We start from the raw sequence: 20,822 nt of genomic DNA, 5'->3' as shown, positions 1-20,822 counted from the left end.
CACCGCGATGAAGAGTGGTCCCCACTTGCCGCAACTAGAGAAAGCCCTCGCACAGAAACGAAGACTCAACACAGTCATAAATAAATAAATAAAAGAACGTGAATTTCTTTAAAAAAAAAAAAAAAAGAATATGGCTAGATGTGTGGAAGAATTTTCGTACATGAAAGATCTGAAAAGTATCCACACATGTTACCACACCTCACTTTTAAAATAACAATCTGTTTTAAATAAAAATAAACCCAGACCTAACTCCTTTGGACTGTTTTGTAAAAATGGAGGATCAGATCATTATTTGCATACTGGTTAAATAAAATGAAAATTGGGTATGCAAACATATATATATATAATATAGTTTTGAATACTTGAAATACTTTTGAATACTCTGGATATAATTCTGGATACTTAATATGGTAAGAAACTCTTGAAACACTGTTTTAGTTATCAGCATAATAATGATTCAAAATTCTACCACAGGGCTTCCCTGGTGGCGCAGTGGTTGAGAATCTGCCTGCCAATGCAGGGCAGATGGGTTCGAGCCCTGGTCTGGGAGGATCCCACATGCCGTGGAGCAACTGGGCCCATGAGCCACAATTACTGAGCCTGCGCGTCTGGAGCCTGTGCTCTGCAACGGGAGAGGCCGCGATAATGAGAGGCCCGCGCACCGCGATGAAGAGTGGCCCCCGCTTGCCGCAACTAGAGAGAGCCCTCGCACAGAAACGGAGACCCAACACAGCCATAAAATAAATAAATTTAAAAAAAAAAAAAGCCATTTCTCACTAAATATTTGTCAATAAATCTAACACAGTTGGTATAAAAATAAAAAAAAATAAAAAATTCTACCATAATTCAATAAAGATAAGACCTGAGTCAAGCTCCAAAGAGTAAGGGAAAGCCCAAAAAGTCGGGTTCCTGAGAGTAAAAGGAATGCCCAAGTGTTCAGTAGACTGGATTTGAATGCTAAGTAAGAAAAATGAGGTTCATGTATTCAACCCCAATCAGGTAAGAGTAAAATTCTCTTCTACATTACCACTGACTTCTCTACAACTACCTCACAAATGAAAGCTGGAATTCTGAAAGAGACAATAATGTGCATTAATCAGGATATTTTTATCCTATCATCAAAAAACCCCTGAATCTGCAGTGTCTCAAAGAATTAATATTTTATTCATCTTTATAGTCTCTACAGAACCTATGAAATAATATCCTGACAGAACAGGCACTCATTACATATTACTAGAATGAGAAAATGTATAAAATATGTGCTTAAATTAATAGCTCATATTATAACATTACAAACACAAGAGAGAAAATAAGGCAGTTTTTTTTTTTTAATGAATTAAAATAGCATAAATAGTTCACCAACATAGGACCTACTGCTCTAATGTTGGGAATAACGGCAAGAAAACCAACCAGCCAACAAAATTGTTACAAGGAATGTTTTGCAGTCATGCAAAGAAAAGTCAATAATCAAAAAAGTAAGTTTACTATTTTTTGCCTATGTGTGCATGTTTTATTTTTAGGTGGATTTTGTTTGTTATACAACTAAAATTTAAGAAAATGCCAGCCTCCACAGCCTCTTCTCCGTAGATTTTACTGCTCTCCAAGGGTGGGGAAAAAAAAAATCTCTCAAGAAGAATATAATAGCTTCTAAACTTTATTTCTTATTTATTACTTATATATTATCCTATTACTTATTCATTATATTATCATAGCAGAACAGACTTCACTTAGCTTTTACTGAAACAAAAGTATACTTGGTTGGGGTTGCTATTAGTTTATCTGATGCTTTAATGACCATTTAACTGTTCCCCAAAAAAGCTAACCAAGTAACTAAGGAGAAATGTTTCTTTCACAAATCCAGAAAACAACTGTTTCCAGAGATACAATTTAAGAAATGTAGAATCTATATCAAAAGTTGTTCTCTCCTAATATAAAACTGAAGTTTTACATTTCTTTTTAAAGCCAACTAATACACAAAGTCATTGAAATTACATGATTTAACTTGTTTCCCTGAAAAATATATATTTGTGAGCAAAGATACAACATGTTAAGATACACAGAAGGTGGTCTCAGGAGCCATGATAAAGTGTATGTAAAGAAACATAGTTCAATTCAGTAAGTGTTTGCTGAATTTACATAACAAGTAAGGTACAGTGTGCTGGGCACCATGCAGAACTCAAAGGTGAATCAGAAACAATCACTATCCTCAGAGATCTGGATACTCATGAATATCCAAACAGATCGAGTGCTTTCTAGCCTATCTGCTCATGCTATCATCTCTGCTTGGAATAGGCTTTGTCTTCTGAACGCCTAATCAGCCCTTTAAATTCCATTACCTCCATGAAGCCTGCCTGTCCTGTTCCATGCCCTGTTCCACATGCTGTCCCAAGCACCCATACAACTGCTTCCTGCTTAGTATTTATATCAATTTGTTATCTTATATAGTGCCTTATAGTTGTTAGGGGAAGCACCGACAGAAACCGCCCGCCCTGGCCAGGCAAGGTAATAGCCACTTGCATGAGTTATCTCACAACAGGAGATCCTGGTAAGGAACATGGAACTAACAAGCTACCACCAACCGGAAGAATTCGGGAAGGGTCAGAAGGAGAGAAGAGACGCCAGTCCACATGTCCTACCAACCTCCCAGAATCCTTCTTGATGGAATCCACCTTGGCTGAGTGATGCGTGTGCCACCAGGAAGGACCCTGAGTTAGAATGACTGGCCGGAGACAACCCAGAAACTAACCCCATTAACCATAAAACCCGAGACTGTGAGCCATGTGGCAGAGCAGTTCTCCTGGGTCCCCTGACCCTGCTGCTCTCCACTCAGGCGCTCCCCCCGCGAAAAAGTCTCTTGCTTTGTCAGCACGTGTCTCTTCAGACAATTCATTTCCAAGTGTTAGACAAGAGCCCACTCTTGGTCCCTGGAAGGGGTCCCCCTTCCTACAACATACTTATGCATTATATGTACCATCCCATTTACAAAACAAGCCTTCATGGGGTCCTTAAATCTTCTTCAGTTGTCTATGTGTGAATTTTTCCGGTAAGAAGGGACAAAATAATCATCAATTTTACAAGAGGCTTTCTGAACTGCAAATTGTTAAGAATGTAAATTAATGCATTTACAACAATCTGCTATGTGTGTAACTAAATCTAGGCATTAGATTCTTAAAACTGCATTGAGCAACTGAGGAGAACGGTTTCTTTCACACATCCAAAATGCAATTGGTTCCATAAATACAATATAAAATTATATCAATATCAAAGGCTGTTCTCTAATAAAATAATAAAATTCCTTATATAGAAAATGACTAAAATAGGAAGGAATTCTGTAAGCACAAATGTGAATTACAAAAAATAGAAACATGTTTTCAAAATTTTAACAAGAAGGCTTCCCCAAGGTTTTTGTTGTTGTTATTGATTTTTAAAATAATGAAATTAAATCAAAGAAACACATTAACATATGGCTCAACAGGCTTATGAATACAAACAAGGAAAATATATCCATGTTATGAACTATAAAAATCATGTGTCAGTCAAATTAAATTACATTTTTAACTAAGCAGCAGCTGGTATTTTCAAAAACACATGAGGCAGAAATAAGACCTAAATCAATCAGTGTGCATGTGCAAGGTTTCACATTCATAAAATGCAACTTCAAACATGTTGTCAGATGGAGGCAAAGAACTCAAAGATACATAAATAAAAAGTGGGCACAGTTAACAAACCTAAATTCTTAAACAGCCATCAACACTGAAAATTGCATGAAAAGGCCTTCTGAATTGAACTACAAATCTGCCTTTTTAAGGAAACTGATTAGGGAGCCATTAGCTCAAATTGTGGTAAATGTACTAGTTTACATCTAATCAACAAATTAGCTGCAATTAAATTACGTAGACCAGGTAGCACCTAACCAAGAGTTTTCAAGAAATATGGGACTGCTGGCTTGTTATTATAAATAGCCAGTATGCCAGAAGATAGCGGACTGCTAATGGAAGAGGCTTCAATAAGACATGTTCTAACAGGAACCCTGGGAATGACACAATAATTCATCTTATTTCCAGACTGGATGAATTGGTAAAACACCAATAAAAGAGGCATTGTAAGAAGAAAAAACTGATTGCACTGTCAAGATGTCCATAGTTCATTAATGACATAAATGTATACTAATCTATCCTTCTTCTCAAAAAGATAATAAAACCAAAATCCTGCTGCCTTAATGGAAATCACAATACTAGAAATCTAAATTTATGATATTTATATTTTAAAGTATTACCTTAAAAATTAACCAAAGATAATTTTTTCATGCATCTTAGTAAAAACATTAAATTATCAGAAAACTAAGCCTGACATCATTGTGAAAAAAGAGATCTGAAAAATAACATTTAGAGCATTTTGAATGCCAGACTTTATGTTCCTTAAGGAACTACCTTGTTTATTGGTATATATCTCAAGCCTAGAAGAATCTCTCTCATGTAAATACTTGTTTAATCAAACTAAATTACAACTAAGATAACTATTACCCAGTCTTACCCAGAAAGATATATGCCACAAAAATGAAATTTCCTTATATTTATTGCTTAGTTCCCCCTTAAAAACATGCCAAAAATTTTACTTCAGTCATTGTGGATAAAAATTTTTCTAAAACATTTTCCATTTTCCTAGCTGTCTCAATTAAAACACACCAAATGTGATTTGACTTTTTCCAGTGACTTGGGGATTATCATGAACATGCTTTACTGGACCCTAGCGGGTTTTTCTCCTTCATGTTAAGTGTCAATGTCACTTCCTCTCTCTCTGTGCTTAGACTACCAGTAGTCATTCTAACCTTGCTCCACCCTTATATTCTTTTCTATAATAGAGAAACAAAGAAGTAAACCTGATAAGAATTCTATGCTTTAAAAAAAAAATTAAGTACATAAAAAGTTCCAAGAAAAATCATCGGGAAAAGTATATGGTTTCAAAGCTGAAATTTTGTGACATTTATCATGGTGGTACAAAGGCATGTTTCCGTCTCTTATTTTAGGTTATGTTCTGAGAGCGTTGACCTTTTGATAAATGGCATATTACAAATGTACATGTTTATTTATTATTTAGGCTTAAAGATAAGTTGTATTTATTTCATTAGAAAATTCTTGTGGTAGGGCTGGTAAAATCTGTGTTTGTATGCAAAGCCATACTTACCTGTTTCAAGTAGAACAGAAAACAGAAGCCAGAATCCTTGGAACTTTAAAAATTAATTAAAGATTTTATGTTATGTCCCAGTGGCAGCATTTTAAAGTCAATCTTAGTACATGGGAAAGCAACTTTTAAATATCGAGGGTATTGAAAACTGTAGGTAATAAAACAATTTAGTGGACCTGGGTGAACTTTTTTAATAAAAGGAAATTTCATTACCAGAGTATCATAGCTAATACAGGTAAGTACTGTTTCATGAAACTTTATTACAGGTCTTTGAATGTGGCTGTTTCTAATGAAGTTTTAATATTATATCTAGCACATGGTTAGTACTAAAGATTAAAACCAAAAATGATCCTTTTTTCTTAGTGACATTAAGAAAACCCAAATAAACCTTTATGTGTAGCTATTTCGAATGCTTGCTATTGATTTAAAGATGTTTTTCTTTAAAAAAAAAAAAACTTTTACTTTTATATAATGAACTATACCAGTTAAAATAAACTATATCAGTTAAAAGCTGTCTAGAATTTTACTTTTGAGAATTGCAATTTAAATTTAACAAAGGTATCCATAAAATATTCTCTAGTTACCTATGTATTGACTATATTAAAGTGCAAATTAAAATGAAGGATCCAACCTAAGTTCATATTTTTGGATACTGATAGGATTCATATTCCAATCAAATCTTAATTATTTCTCATCCTAACACAGCAGAAGCTCCATTTTAACCCACCCACCACTGTTAATAAAGCTTTTTGGAAGAAACTGTTGTGCAACAAAAGGATACATCTAAACTTGCTATCAGTCTACTAAGAATTTCCAAGTAATGACAAGGATTCATACTGCACTTGAAAAACAACTGATGGGGCAATGAGAATGTGATGGTCAGCGCCACCCAGTGACAGATCTCTGACCATACTCCTCCCTTCGCTGCCTACTCATTTTGATGTTCTAAGCACTATACTGTAAGCTCAGCACACAGAACTGCATAAAACATAAGTCCTACTCCCAAGAAGCTGAAGTGAGAAAAGATATACCCATGGTGTTTTTTTAGGCTAGAATCAAGCGAGAGAAAGAAAATATTACAGGGCAAAAAGAAAGAATCTATAGTAAAGAAATAGGAAATGCATAGTACTGCTGGCTGGGGTTTGCCCTGGCCTCAGCAAAGAATCTTTCCTATCACAAGGTTTTCAAACACAAGACAGAAAATGAGCAGCTTTAGTTAGCGATCACTTTGTGGTACACTTAACATCACTTCATTAAAACATTTGAAATTATTGTAAAACTATTCCAAATAGGAAGCTCCTTCATGAAAATAAGATATTAATACTAGTTTAACACAATCTGTAAATGAAATAAAATCTAAAAGATTTACCTAACAAAGTCTTCAATGAAGTCTGGTTAAAGTAATTAACAACATTAACTAATTAACATTAGTAACAGGTATCTCTTAAGCTGAAGAGTACTCAGATATTTATTTTACTCTTTAAATTGTACATACATACATTATGAATACTTTTCCTGTGAATGCTATGTTTTAAAACACAGAAGGTAAAAAGCCAAAACAAAAAAGCCTAACACAGATACTGATGGTTTTGGAGCCTGGCCTCTTCTGTCCATCTTGGCTATACAGTGGGTTTCTGCACTCCCAGCAATCTGAAAACTGGAGGTTCACTTTACTGTCCAACCTCTATGGATCCTCTGCAAAAAATGTAGTATAGCTCTGCTTCTAAATCTTTCCAAATGCCAACTGAAAAAAATTCTCTGGAAAACTAATTTTCTTTTCTTTCAGAACTGGCAACAGAAAGCAACCGTAACTCAACCATCAGCCTGGGCACAAACTACCCTTTTTCCCAACTTGGATATCTAACACAGAAAAAAAGTTGTTTTCCCTATAAGGGAAAGAGATGAAGTAAAGAAATTAATGGAGGACTTAGAGAATAGAGATAATTTTCAAAACCTAGCTATGATCTTCTTTCATCTGAAGAACTAAGAAGAAATTAAGAAGTAAAATCTCTTTCTCAAATGATCAAAGCAAGGCAGATGAGAATGGAAGAGTAGAGAATTCAGAGTGTGAATATAAAAACTGTTAATTCTATCTATAGGATAAAAATTCCTGGAAACATTACAGTACAGTAGGGAATAATCAATTGTTGAAATAAGATCCAGAACTGTGGCAAGCAATCCTGCCAAGATTAAATCCAACATAATTCTTTCCTGCACGTTATTTTAGGATCACTACAGGCCATGTTGAGAAGAGCTACTCTATGGAAGACAGTATTAGACCCTAATGACGTTTTCACTCTCATTAATAGGAGTTCAATGACATAAGCCATCTTTCCCTCTTTAGATCCCATCTTTCTTCCTTAACTAGACATTCTTCATTTAATGTGTATCTGAGTAATATGAATAAATTGATTTTGAAGCAAAACAATGTGTGTGGAATCTATGACAAAGGAGGTAAGAATATACAATGGAGAAAGGACAGTCTCATAAATAAATGGTGCTGGGAAAACTGGACAGCTACGTGTAAAACAATGAGATTAGAACATTCCCTCATACCATATACTAAAATAAACTCAAAACGTATTTGAGACCTAAATTTAAGAACTGAAACCATAGAACTCCTAGAAGAGCACACAAGCAGAACACTCTTTGACATAAATCAGATCAATCTTTTTTGGCTCTGTCTCCTAAGGCAAAAGAAATAAAAGCAAAAATAAACAAACGGGACTGAATTAAACTTAAGGCTTTTGTACAGCAAAGGAAATCACTGATAAAACAAAACGACAACTCACTGAGAGAAAATATTTGCAAATGATATGACTGATAAGGGGTTAATATCCAAAACATATGAACAGCTCATACAACTCAATATCAAAAACAAACAACCCAATTTAAAGTGGGCAGAAGACATGAATAGACATTTTTCAAAGAAGACATACAGATGGCTAACAGGTACATGAAAAGATGCTCAACATTGCTAATTATCAGGGAAATGCAAATGAAAACCACAATGAGATATCACCGAACACCTGTCAGAATGGCTATCATCAAAAAGCCTACAAATAACAAATGTTGACAAGGATGTGGAGAAAAGGGAACCCTCCTGCACTGTTGGTGGGAATGTAAATTGGTGCAGCCACTATGGAAAACACTATTGAGGTTCCTCAAAAAACTAAAAACAGAACTACCATATGATCCAGCAATTCCACTCCTGGGAATATACCCGAAGAAAACGAAAACACTAATTTGAAAACATACATGCATCCCGATGTTCACAGCAGCATTATTTATAATAGCCAAGGTATAGAAGCAACCTAAACATCCGTCAATAGATGAATGGTTAAAGAAGATGCAGTATATAACTGAATATTATTCAGCCATAAAAAAGGATGAAATTCTGCCATTTGCAACAACATGGATGGACCAAGAAAGTATAAAGCTTAGTGAAATAAGTCAGACAGAGAAAGACAAATACTCTATGTTATCACTTATGCATGGAATCTAAGAAAATAAAACAAATGTATATAACACAACGGACACAGATTCACAAATATAGAGAACAAACTAGTGGTTACCACTGGGGAGAGGGAAGGGGCAAGATAGGGGTATAGGATTAAAATAGGTAAGCAACAAAGATATATTGTACAGCACAGGGAAACAAAGCCAATGTTTTATAATAACATTAAATGAAGTATAATCCTTAAAAATTTTGAATCACTATGTTGTACACCTGAAACTAATATAATATTGTAAATCAATTATACTTCAAAAAAAAAAAAGAATGTGTGTTGAAGAGCTATGTAAATAAAGTTACTGGCATTACATTCTTTCATTAGGTTAGGGTAAAGTACATGTAATTTACTATTTTTCATCTTTATTATTCATTGAATGTTACTTTCTTAGTAAAAGAAGAGAATTTGCTTTGTTGTTTTAATACTGAATAAATCTGTATATAAAGGAATCTAATTATTAAAACACAGATATTTTTATCAAAGGGTGGAAGAAAGGAATAAATGAATAAATTAAAGAACTAGTAGCAGAAAGCTGTTTGAACCATATACGGGTAGAAATGTTTCCATCCACCGAGTGTCATTTAATTAGTGAAAACTTTGATACAGGATTCTGAAGTAGATTAGTAACAAATGCTGTAAGTTACTTTGTAGAAATATAGAGAAGAGTAAGAAAATTTAAACAATGATATTAGATGACTTTGAGATATTTGAGAGTTTAATTTCTACTCAAGCTCACATCTACTTGCTTAATACCACTGAAGTAAAAGTGCAATTCTGAGAATACCATGTAATGTATCAGCCTGGAGGCCTGAGACAGAATAATGAAAGGTAAGCCTAGAAAGAAAAGCTGGATGCCTATTTTGTAGGATGATAAAATTTCACTCCAAAAATTTTATTCCTTGTTATTATGATAATAAAGTCACACAAATAATCCAAAAAATGTTTATGTTAACTTTTTAATTCTCATAAAAATTGGGACCTAGAGAAAAATGTTTGTGGGATAAATGAATATCTATATTTAGAAATACTTCCAAGAGCATTAAGTGAAATGAACGTGAAGCCAATAAAAGGTTCCAATAATACTGTTTATTCCCTAATCCAGTTAAATTTAATTGTAAGCCCTTAGGATTTTCTAAATTAGTTCATTCAGCAAATATTTATTAATCATCTACCAAGGGCCATACAATGTATTAAGCATTTGAGTTGTAGAATCTAAAACACTATCTTTTCCCTCACAGAGACTGACATGGGATTAAATAAGTAATATATAAAAGAAGAAGTGATCTATTCTGCCTTGAAGAAAATCAGGGGTTTCAGATAGGAGATGAAACTTCATCTTAGACCTAAAACAAAGTCAGATTTCCCAGACAGACAAGCAGAGGGAAGATATTCCAGATGAAGGACATGGTAGAAACCAAGACAGACGGGGAGAGACTGCTCAGCACATATGGGGATTTGTAAAGTCTTGACGATTAAGGTAAGGGGGCAGGCAAAGTACCAATGTGACTTTAGACAGAGACAGAAGTCAGGTCAAGTAGGGGTTTGTACCCCAGCTAAGTTTTGTAAAAGTCACATTCCAACAGAAAATGAGTACCAACATATTCCTTATCATCTTTAATCCAAATGTAACTCCATCTAAGCCCCCCCACCCAAAAATGCAGAGGGAACAATATCTAAGTCCTTTCAGCCTCCTGCAGCTATATTTTTCAAAAATAATCACTAGAAAATGGTAACATAGAAGTAAAGAGGTCAGTTTGAAATGTTAGTGAGTCACATTGATTAAAGAAAAGGGTCAATTTGCAGATAGTCATACAAAGAGATTACTGAAATGATTACTCAACAGCACATTTACTCTAAAAAGTAATCTCACATGGGTTGAATTTTTAAGATCAGAGTATCATAATTTTGATCAAAATTTTATACCTTAGGTAACTGAGAGCCAGATTTAACATCATGTGGCTTTGTCTCTACTACCAACATGTGGAACTGTAACCAAATATATCGCTCTTTAAAAAATAACTTTCGGGCTTCCCTGGTGGCGCAGTGGTTGGGAGTCTGCCTGCCAATGCAGGGGATACGGGTTCGGGCCCTGGTCTGGGAGGATCCCGCGTGCCGCGGAGCGGCTGGGCCCGTGAGCCACAATTGCTGAGCCTGCGCGCCTGGAGCCTGTGCTCCGCAACAAGAGAGGCCGCAATGGTGAGAGGCCCGCGCACCGCGATGAAGAGTGGCCCCCGCTTGCCACAACTAGAGAAAGCCCTCGCACAGAAACGAAGACCCAACACAGCCATAAATAAATAAATAAAAGCAAATACTTTAAAAAAAAAATAATAACTTTCACTTGTTGATTGCAAAATACAGTTCTATAAATGAAACCCATATACATATATATATATATAAATGTTAATTTTATTGCAGAAGTTTGGAGATTATAATGATAGCATTTAATTTAAGTTTGAGTCTGTGTTGGACAAATATGCACTATGCTTTTCAAATGATTGGAAAATCAGTTTTATTTGCCTCCGTTTTTGACAGTGGTTTGATTTTTTTTTGTTTGTTTAAGCAAAAATCACTAAACTTGTGCAATGGTAGCATGGAAATTACCTGAGGTGTCTTGTATGATTGTGCTTTGGCCAGGGTGGACGTAGCTTAAATTATAAAAACTAAAGATTAAAGAAAAAGGAAGTATAAGTTCATGTTGCCTATTTAGAAGAGAACTTTCATTCTTCATAACTATATAACATTATAATGCCACTGATTCATAAGGGGTTTAAATTAATTCTGTGGTGCAGGACACCGGCATTATTAGTGTTCATTTTATATCTCTAACGTTCTTGGTCCTATTGAAACATTTCAGTATACAAAAATACTGCAGTATTAATACCCAAGAGAAAAACCATCATAATGTGTATGCTGGTCATTACGATCAGTGTGGTGGTACAATTTTTAAAAATAAACTATCATGCCCTTCAAAAAAAAATCACTAGAGCACAAAGTGGTAATAAAACTCAGAAGAAGTACATGCATTGCACCATTTCTGTTTACCAAGCTTCCCTTGAGTTCAGTTAAAATAAAGTAAATTGACTATTTGAAGAAGTTGTTGACTTAGCATTAAAACCATAAGGTAGAAATATCTTGGACTGCAATGACAGATTTCTGATAACTAATGTTTATTTCGCTATAAACACAGAACTCTGTATAGTTTAGAAAAGTTCTATTTTAAGTGATTATTTTAATGTTCTTGAAATAACCAGGTATTTTTACAAAATTTTTAAAAATTTTATTTCCCACTGGGATGCCAATTCAAGTCTTCTGAGAACTCTCTGCCTCAGAATGCTACGAAGTCATTTTTCTAACTAAAAGATTTAATGAAGCCTTGACTTATTTACCAAAGAGCCAGCAATGTTTTCTTAATTTCAAATACTCACCAAAAACTAACATTTCCAAACAATTATATTTTGTCACAGTGAAGAACAACTGTACAAAGATAAACAAGATAACATTGTTTTGCTTTTCCTCTAAAGCCAGAGGTCCCCAACCTTTTTGGCACCAGGGACCAGTTTCGTGGAAGACAATTTTTCCATGGCTGGGGAAAGGAGGGGTGGAGGGGGCTCAGGAGGTAATGCCAGCGATGATTCAGGTGGTAATGCGAGCGATGGGGAGCGAGCGGCAGATGAAGCTTCACTCCCTCGCCCTCTGATCACCTCTTGCTGTGCGGCCCAGTTCCTAACAGGCCTCGGACCCTGTCCACGGCCCAGGGGTTGGGGACCCCTGCTCTAAAGAGCTGTATTTTTCAGAAGATACAGTTTTTGTCAGTGTGAGTAAAAGTAACTGTTTTCAGATTAAGCAGCTGGCATGTAATCAACAGTTCTTACTGGCCTTCTGGACATTCCACATATCCAAATACTGACTCTGAGTATGAGTTTTGCTGTATCTCTCCAAGGCAAGACAGATTAAAAGGCTCAAATGTGCTTCTCTTGACAAAAGATAAAAAAATTAAACAGTACTCTATCTTAAAATGTTACAAATGATTCAATTTCCTATGCTCCAAAAACTGTTAATTGCATTTCAGCTGTATTATTGGCTACCGTGAGTCACAAACCACTTGGGATAGTTTGTATATAGAAAATCCGCCATTTCCTTTATTGTAACACACTACTTTCACTTCATCATTTACTTCTAAGAAAGAATAAGAGAAGTGTAGGTTTCTTTAATTACAGCATAATATTCGTCTTCAAAAAAATCAAAAGAATTATGAAAAGTAAACCCTGAAATGTCCATCACCATTAATCATTTGAAATATCTTGATACAATTTTTTTTTTTTTTAAAGCACCATCTTTTTTTTTTTTTTTTTTTTTTTTTTTTATTTTTGGCTGTGTTGGGTCTTCGTTTCTGTGCGAGGGCTTTCTCCAGTTGTGGCAAGCGGGGGCCACTCTTCATCGCGATGCGCGGGCCTCTCACCATCTCGGCCTCTCTTGTTGCGGAGCACAGGCTCCAGACGCGCAGGCTCAGCAGTTGTGGCTCACGGGCCTAGTCGCTCTGCGGCATATGGGATCTTCCCAGACCAGGGCTCGAACCCGTGTCCCCTGCATGAGCAGGCAGATTCTCAACCACTGCGCCACCAGGGAAGCCCTCTTGATACAATTTTATTTCTTACTTCTTTTCTCTTCTGCTATCTACAACGGAAAGAGTTCCCTTCTCCAAGGAAAGCTCTGTAAAATAGAGCCAATTCTCATTTGTCTGAGATAATCTGGGTATCACTTTGCATAGCAGGCATGACAAAAAAACAACCTTGCAACTACTCTCAACTGTAGCACACAGTATGGTGCTGAATTAAGCTTTTCTCAGTACTCAGTCCCAGGATGCTACATCAGGAATAAGAAAATGAGCTGTTTTCTTAAGTCAGTGTATTCACATAAAATTGTGGCTAAATACATGAATGAATCACTATTGATTATCTACAAAGAGCTATTTATTTGCAATTCAGAAGAGAAGTACCATACATAAATTGTAAACAATTAGGTTCTGTAACATACTTAATACAAAACTTAATCATCAATTTAGAAGCCCAAAAAATACAGTCATAGATTTCTGATCTGAAGATTATAGCTAATAAAGCTAAGAGCCAATCCACCAGCGACCACCCTTAGAAAGGAAATCTTCTTTGGGATGAGACTCCAGATGTTTCTCCAGTAATCATGATGAATTTATCCTTATCCATTCACCCTACCTTGATAGGTGATCCATAATTCTTATCCTTGTATATTTATGAAACTTATTTTTTATACATTACACACTGGCATGATTAAACTGTCCTTTATAAGCTAAATTAAAAATTTTACACCTCATCTGACATGAGTTACTATATCACAGGGTGACTTATCAGCCAATGATTTAGTTTCTGAAAGGTTAGAACTAAATTTATGTGTCAATTTGACTGGGCTAAGAGATGTCCAGATAGCTGGTAAAATATTATTTGGGGGTGGTCTGTGAGGGGGTTTTTGGAAGGGGCTGGCATTTCGTTCAGTAGACTGAGTAAAGAAGATCCACCCTCACCAACTTGAGTGGGAATCATCAAATTCCTTGAGTTTCCAAACAGAACAAAACGTGAAGGGAGGGCAAATTCCCTCTCTCTCTTCTTGACATCCACCTTCTCCCGCCCTTGGACATCAGAGCTCTTGGTTCTTGGGCCTCAGGACTCCAGGACTTAACACCATCAGATACCCCGGTTCTCAGGCCTTCAGACTCTAACTGAATCATACCACTGGCTTTCCTGATTCTCCAGCTTGCAGACAGTAGATTATGGGACTTCTCAGCCTAATTCAGTCAGCATCTTTGCCATCTTTACCCTTATTCTATTTTACACCAGTAATGAAAAAAATCAATAAAACATTAATGGCTAATACCTACTGCCTACTTACTGTGTGCAAGGCATTGTTTGATAAGCATTTAAAAGTGATTATTTCATTTGATCCTCGTAACAATCCTCTGATGTATGGAACATTTAAAATTCTATTTTACAGATAAAGAAATTGAGGCACACAGAGATAAAACAACTTGCCTAAGATCACACTGCTAATAAATGATAAAGATGGGATTCAAATGTATGCAGCCTGTTTCCAGACCTTGATTAAAACCAATATGTCTCCCTTGTAAATTAATGTCTCGTAAACGTAATATAACTGAGACAAAGACAGAAATCATTAGGAACAACATGAGTATGAAATCTTTAGCCTTAAATGGCTATAACAGACCGTGTTGTATATTTGTGAAGGAAAAATAACAAAGTTAAAGAATATGTACAGAATAGAACTTTATCCATTAAGACTACGTCTACATGGTGAGTTATAATAAGAAAAATTTTAACATTTTCCCTTCTAAGATGAGAATCCTCAATCTAAACATTTTTACATATTTTTTACATGTACATACTTTTAAAGAATGCAATATACATGTAAGTAGAAGGCTTACTACACTACATAGTTTGATTTAACAAACCTTTATTGCTCTCTTACTATGCACTATGATACAAATTAGATATTTAAATATAATTCAAACATGAACTCTAAACACAATAAGCTTGCATATAAGTGAAATATATATAATAAAAAATAATACTGTGATAAAGAGATATAAAGGAGGTATTTACAAAGTGGAGGGTGGCACACTGAACTGGAATCATTGATTCTGCCAGAGAGAGGGTAGAAAGAAAAGTAAGGCTTCCAGAAGAGGTAACTTTCTCAGCTAGCACTTAAATGATGAAACAGTCAGAAATATAGGTGATAAAGGTCATCTTGGACAGAGGTCTTGGACAGAGAAAATAATGTGTGTAAAGGCACAAAGACACAGCAAGTTGAGAGATTTCAGTAGGTGCTACGGCTACAGCATAAAATTCAAGGCAGGAAGTGGAAAGAGATGAGCTGGAGTAATAGCTAAATCAGGAAATTCCATTAGAAGTACTCAGACTCATGATGAGGATCCACTAAAGGGATAAGAGGACAAACAAACCCTCCTATTCATTCCTGGGTTGGGTTTTCACCCTCAAAAATAAATATTCAATGACAGTATTTCCCTAAATTTTACAGTGAACCACCTCCCTTCCCCACCTAGAAGAAGAAAGTTATTATAAAAAAAAAGAGATATATTCTAGTTTCTAGTTACCGAAGACTGGACTGAGACAAAAATTACATACCTTAATGATGCAATAAACCTTGAAATCAGCAGAATTAGCTTACTTTTAGTTTCTCAGTGGCATGAAATTAATGAAATATTACAATAATATTTCATTTTTGTTGGAACAACCTGTAATTATCATAGTTTAGCTCTGGATCAAATCTTAAAATGCTTTAAATTCAAAAGACATAACAACCCTGAAGAGAAGGAAATCTAATACATTTGACTTCAAGCTCTATTTTCCCATTTAAAGGCAATTGAGAGTTTAAATTTGGAATTAATATACAATAGTAACAATACTTATTATTTACAAAGTGCTCTACATTTTCAAACCCGTTCACAGTTATTACTTTATTCATTTAATAAGTTTACTATGGAGGTGTCATTTCTTTCATGAAATGAAAGGAGCAGAGACAAAACTTCAGGCACAGCAGGAGTCAGGGCAGCCTTTCCTACTTAATAGACAAATCATCTAAGATCAAGCATGGAAGGTACATGAAATAATATCCCACATCTGTTCTCTAAGATACATGAGAGACACTCAGGTTTGAGATAGTCAGGTAAAAGTAACAGGCCTCAATCTGGCTCTCTTAACAAGGCCAATCCGAAAACAGAATTGTAAAGACAGTACTAAAAGTAACAACAAAAAAAGAACCCCAAAACTAAAACCCCATACCTTTAGAGCAGCACTGATGATAGTGAGGGAATTTCTATGGCAAACTTTGTTCTACTATCTGAAATGCCAGCTTAACCCACTCCATGGAGACAAACTTTATACAAGTGACAGAGTCAGCTTATTACAAGAGAGAAATCCCAATATCAACAAAGATACAAATACAGATGTAGTAGTTATACTGGAAGGGTGAAGGCATGAAACTATAGATTAACATTTCCATTCCTAGGTTAGATCAAGCAAGACCACTATTAAACCACAGTTCAAGATGCCCAACCACCACGTGAAAATTCTTAGAACCAATAGTAATTATTCATGTCCTAGTCAATTTATTTATTTTCAGTCTTACTAAAACTGCGAATCATAAAACTGATGGTGTCTTCCTCTTTGTACTGGCAGCTAAAAGCTTAGAGTAAATTTTATAGCAAATGAATAAGAATTAAGTAAACTCACTGCTGCCTTTCTTGCCTTCACCATCTCCTCATTTTCTTTTTGTCCTTACTGTTTATTTTTTTTAATCTGAATGAATTGTGTAAACTTTCTTAAAGGCCTTCTGAAACAAGGGAGTATTTAAACTAGCTAACAAAACAAACAGTAACAGAAAAATGAAAAAAGAAACATTACCTTTTCATCAAAATTACAATCAAGTCTTCTAATTAACACGATGAAAGTGCCAGATGAATTGTCTCTTAGTGGCGGAGGCACTATGGGTTCACAGGCATTCTCTGGTTTTGAGTTAATCAAAAAGCCCTAAAAAAAGAATGAGCAATAAGTTTTCTCTCTGTTAAACTCAAAAAAATGAATTCAACTTACTTCTATAAACACCTTTTGAATCTGTTCCATGTGTTTTGCATTATGCTAGATGAATTATCTGGCAACTACAACAGTTCCTACCCTCCAATTGCTCACAATCCCAGAACTTCTAAAGCAGTATTTGGCTTCCTAAGCATTTTGCTGTTTTTTTTTTAAGTAAGTTCCATTTTTACTATTAAAGTTAAAAAAAAAAAAATCACACATAAGCCCATCACCCCAGAGACAACCACTGTTAGCATGTTGGTATACTTTCCAACAATGACTGACATTTCTAAACCAAGCAAACACTTCTTAAAAATTAACTTTTAAATTTCTTTCCTCAAATAATGAAAATGCACAGCACTTCTAGGAATTTATTATATAGAAACACTAGCCTGGGTATATAAAGGTATATGTAGAAAGATGTCCCCTGCTACATCATTTTTAATAGCAAAAACTGGAAATCATGCACATCAATAAGACAGCTATTTAAAAAATTATAGTATATTCATACAATAGAAAAATAATAGAATCATTAAAAAGAATAAGATAAATCCTTACATACTAAACTGAAAAGACATCCACAAGATAACTACTAATTTAAAATGAAATAGCAAGCTGCTTTCCCAGAAATATAGGATAGTTTGACATCTGAAAATGTATTAATAGTTTAAAACAGAAAAACCAAATGACTATCTCAATAGATGTAAAACACTGAATAAACACATAAAAAGATGATCAAAATCATTAAATTCATTTATAAAGAGGAGTGAGCAATTAAAGTTATGACCCAGTGCCCAACAATAGTCCTGTATGGCACATGAATTGGTCACACCAACCGTCTATTCCACAGGACTTGGCAATTTTGGCAAGTTGCACTGCTTGGCTTGTGATAGGGAATGCTTTTGCACATGTTTCAGGAATAAAATGCAGCATACCTTCACTTACTCAAAGAATAGCTCCCATTCTTGATTCCATAAAGTGCTTGGTTTTTACTTTGCAAGGAAACAGAACTGTGGTTATCCTTCCAATACTGAATATTTGCTTCACTCATATTAAATTTACTCCCTGCTGCCTTTTCTGTGCCTTTCTGCACACAAACTAACTTTTTGCCTTAAAGCCAAGTCACATAGTGCAGTTCTTTTCAAGACACTTATAACAGCAATTAAACTCAAGCCATGTAGTACCAACAAGGTATATAACTCAACTGAAGTGAAGACAATACGAACAGCTATGACCAAATTTCCCACGTCCAGGAGATGACAGCTCCATCGTGACTGCCACCTAGCGGATAGCTAGGGAAAGACACATCCCAATTTCAGATATGTTAAAATATGGGATAATAAAATGCATCTTAGAATCAATAAATTTATCGTATGTATAGACACAAAAAAGGGTCTACAAGTGGAACTAGAAAAAGCTTTTTGTTTTTTAATCATTTCTGTATTGATGAATCTGTTATGACAAGCATGTATTATTTTTAGCCATAAGAAAATTCATGAAAATTAAATACACATAAGCTAAAAGTTAAAAAAAAAAACCAATTTGCATTAATGGAAATTGAAGCCTAAAAACAACAGGTCTTTTTTTTTTTTTTTTCCCGGCCACGCCGCACAGCTTATAGGATCTCAGTTCCCCGAGCAGGGATCAAACCCGCACCCTTGGCAGTTGAAAGCGCAGAGTCCTAACCACTGGACCGCCAGGGAATTCCCAAAAACAGGTCTTAAATTCTTAAATATTATCTTTCCTGTGGACTATGCTAAAAAGAATAACTTGATAAAACAGCCTACTAATTCCTAGCCTTCCCCCAGATGTAAGTCACTTAAAACTGCAAATTTACTTTGTTTCATCCACAAAGTCTACAGGGTAGTGTAATGGGTTTTGCCAATTAATTTGGCAGCACTCTCTAGTCCCTTAAATAAGAGTGACCAAGAAGGTGCTGCCTTAAGCCAGGTCCACATGCCTCATGTCACGCTCCAGGGCCAATCCTTTTTATTAAAAAGGATTTTAAAAGGATTTTTATTAATCCTTTTTATTAAAAGGATGCTTGCTCTGCGATCAAGGATCCTCCTCATCCCTATTTACTGACAGGGGCGATTTATGCCAATATGCAGGAAGCCCAAGAAAACTACCAATGTCCAGGAGACTCAGAAAGGATGCCCATCTTTCTGCCCTTTGTTGTTATAATTCTCTGATGATTAAACAAGGATGCTGGGGACTTCCCTGGTGGTCCAGTGGCTCAGGCTCTGCGCTCCCAATGCAGGGGGCCTGGGTTCGACCCCTGGTCAGGGAACTAGCTCCCACATGCTGCAACTAAAGTTCCCGCTTGCTGCAACTAAGACCCGGAGTAGCCAAATAAATAAAAAAAATATTAAAGTGTTTAAAAAAATAATAAATAAAATAAACATAACAGATAAATAGGGGTACTGGGAAATTAAGAAAAAAACCCAGCTCATCTAAATTAAGAATTCATCTGTGACTATTAGATTTCCACAACTGTATTCAATTATGTTCAAATCAAACTTACTAAAAAAAAAAACAAAACAAGGATGCTGGACAAAAATACGTGTATGCAGACTGGCACCTCAATATCATCGAATGTATAATGCAATAGGTTTGTGGTATATATATTTGGGGATTTTTTTTAAACTTTTATGACTATACATGAAGCAAAGTACACAAAATATAATTTTTCAGCTTGATGAGTTTTCCCAAACTGAACACACCTGTATCAGGAAACAGAATATTAACAGCACTGCAGGAGTTCCCTTCATCCTCCCTGCCAGTCACTACTCCCCCACCCTATCAGCAATGTCACTACATGGACTTCTAACAGCTTAAATTAGATTTTGCCTAATTTTATAACTGACATAAACAGAACCAGACATACAGCAAATTCTCTTTTAGACTTCTTTCTCTCAATACTGTATTTGTGAGAATCATTCCTACTATTCAGCAACCATACTGTGGAGATATATTTGGCAGATCTCTCATTTTCATTTCTCTATAGTATTACATTGTGTGAATATACCAAAATTTATTCTACTGTTGGTGAGCATTTGGGTAATTTCTAGTAGGCACTATTACAAATAGTGCTGTTATAAACTTTCCAGTACAAGTCTTTTCATGAACATATGCACGATGTTTATGTACACAGAAGGAGACCCATAGGATATCAAGCTGGATCATAGAGTATCAAGCTTTAGTAAATACCACCAAGCAGTTTTCCAAAGTGGTTTGGGTTACCACTTTTTAACTGGAATATTCAAATAATCTAAACTTAAAAATCATACTGAATATAATTTTGCTTTAATGCTTCCAAAGTATTTAGAACTGAGAAACTGCAGGGTGAACGTTATGAAAAAATTACTCTTGTTGAAAAATTACACTAGTTAATGAAGTCATAAAGAGATAGATTATTCAATAAAGTTGGCTTTATTTAAAAGACTGTTTCAGGATGAAAAGCCTTAGACTTTCGTCCCTTCAGTTT

At 35.2% G+C, this 20,822-nt stretch overlaps 1 protein-coding gene across 3 annotated transcripts in view; it reads right to left on the bottom strand.

Annotated features, from left to right (window-relative positions):
• RNF13 (ring finger protein 13) overlaps positions 1 to 20,822 on the bottom strand; it is a 157,503-nt gene that overhangs the window by 66,566 nt on the left and 70,115 nt on the right. For all 3 annotated transcript variants that reach the window (XM_068546088.1, XM_068546087.1, XM_068546089.1), the window contains one exon: positions 17,165 to 17,290. In XM_068546088.1, coding sequence (XP_068402189.1) covers positions 17,165 to 17,290 — 126 coding nt within the window. The remainder of the gene's footprint in view (positions 1 to 17,164; positions 17,291 to 20,822) is intronic.

This window comes from Eschrichtius robustus, chromosome 6 (genome assembly GCF_028021215.1).
Source record: "Eschrichtius robustus isolate mEscRob2 chromosome 6, mEscRob2.pri, whole genome shotgun sequence".
Taxonomy (NCBI): Eukaryota; Metazoa; Chordata; class Mammalia; order Artiodactyla; family Eschrichtiidae; genus Eschrichtius; species Eschrichtius robustus.
This window is presented reverse-complemented; position numbering and strand designations above follow the sequence as displayed.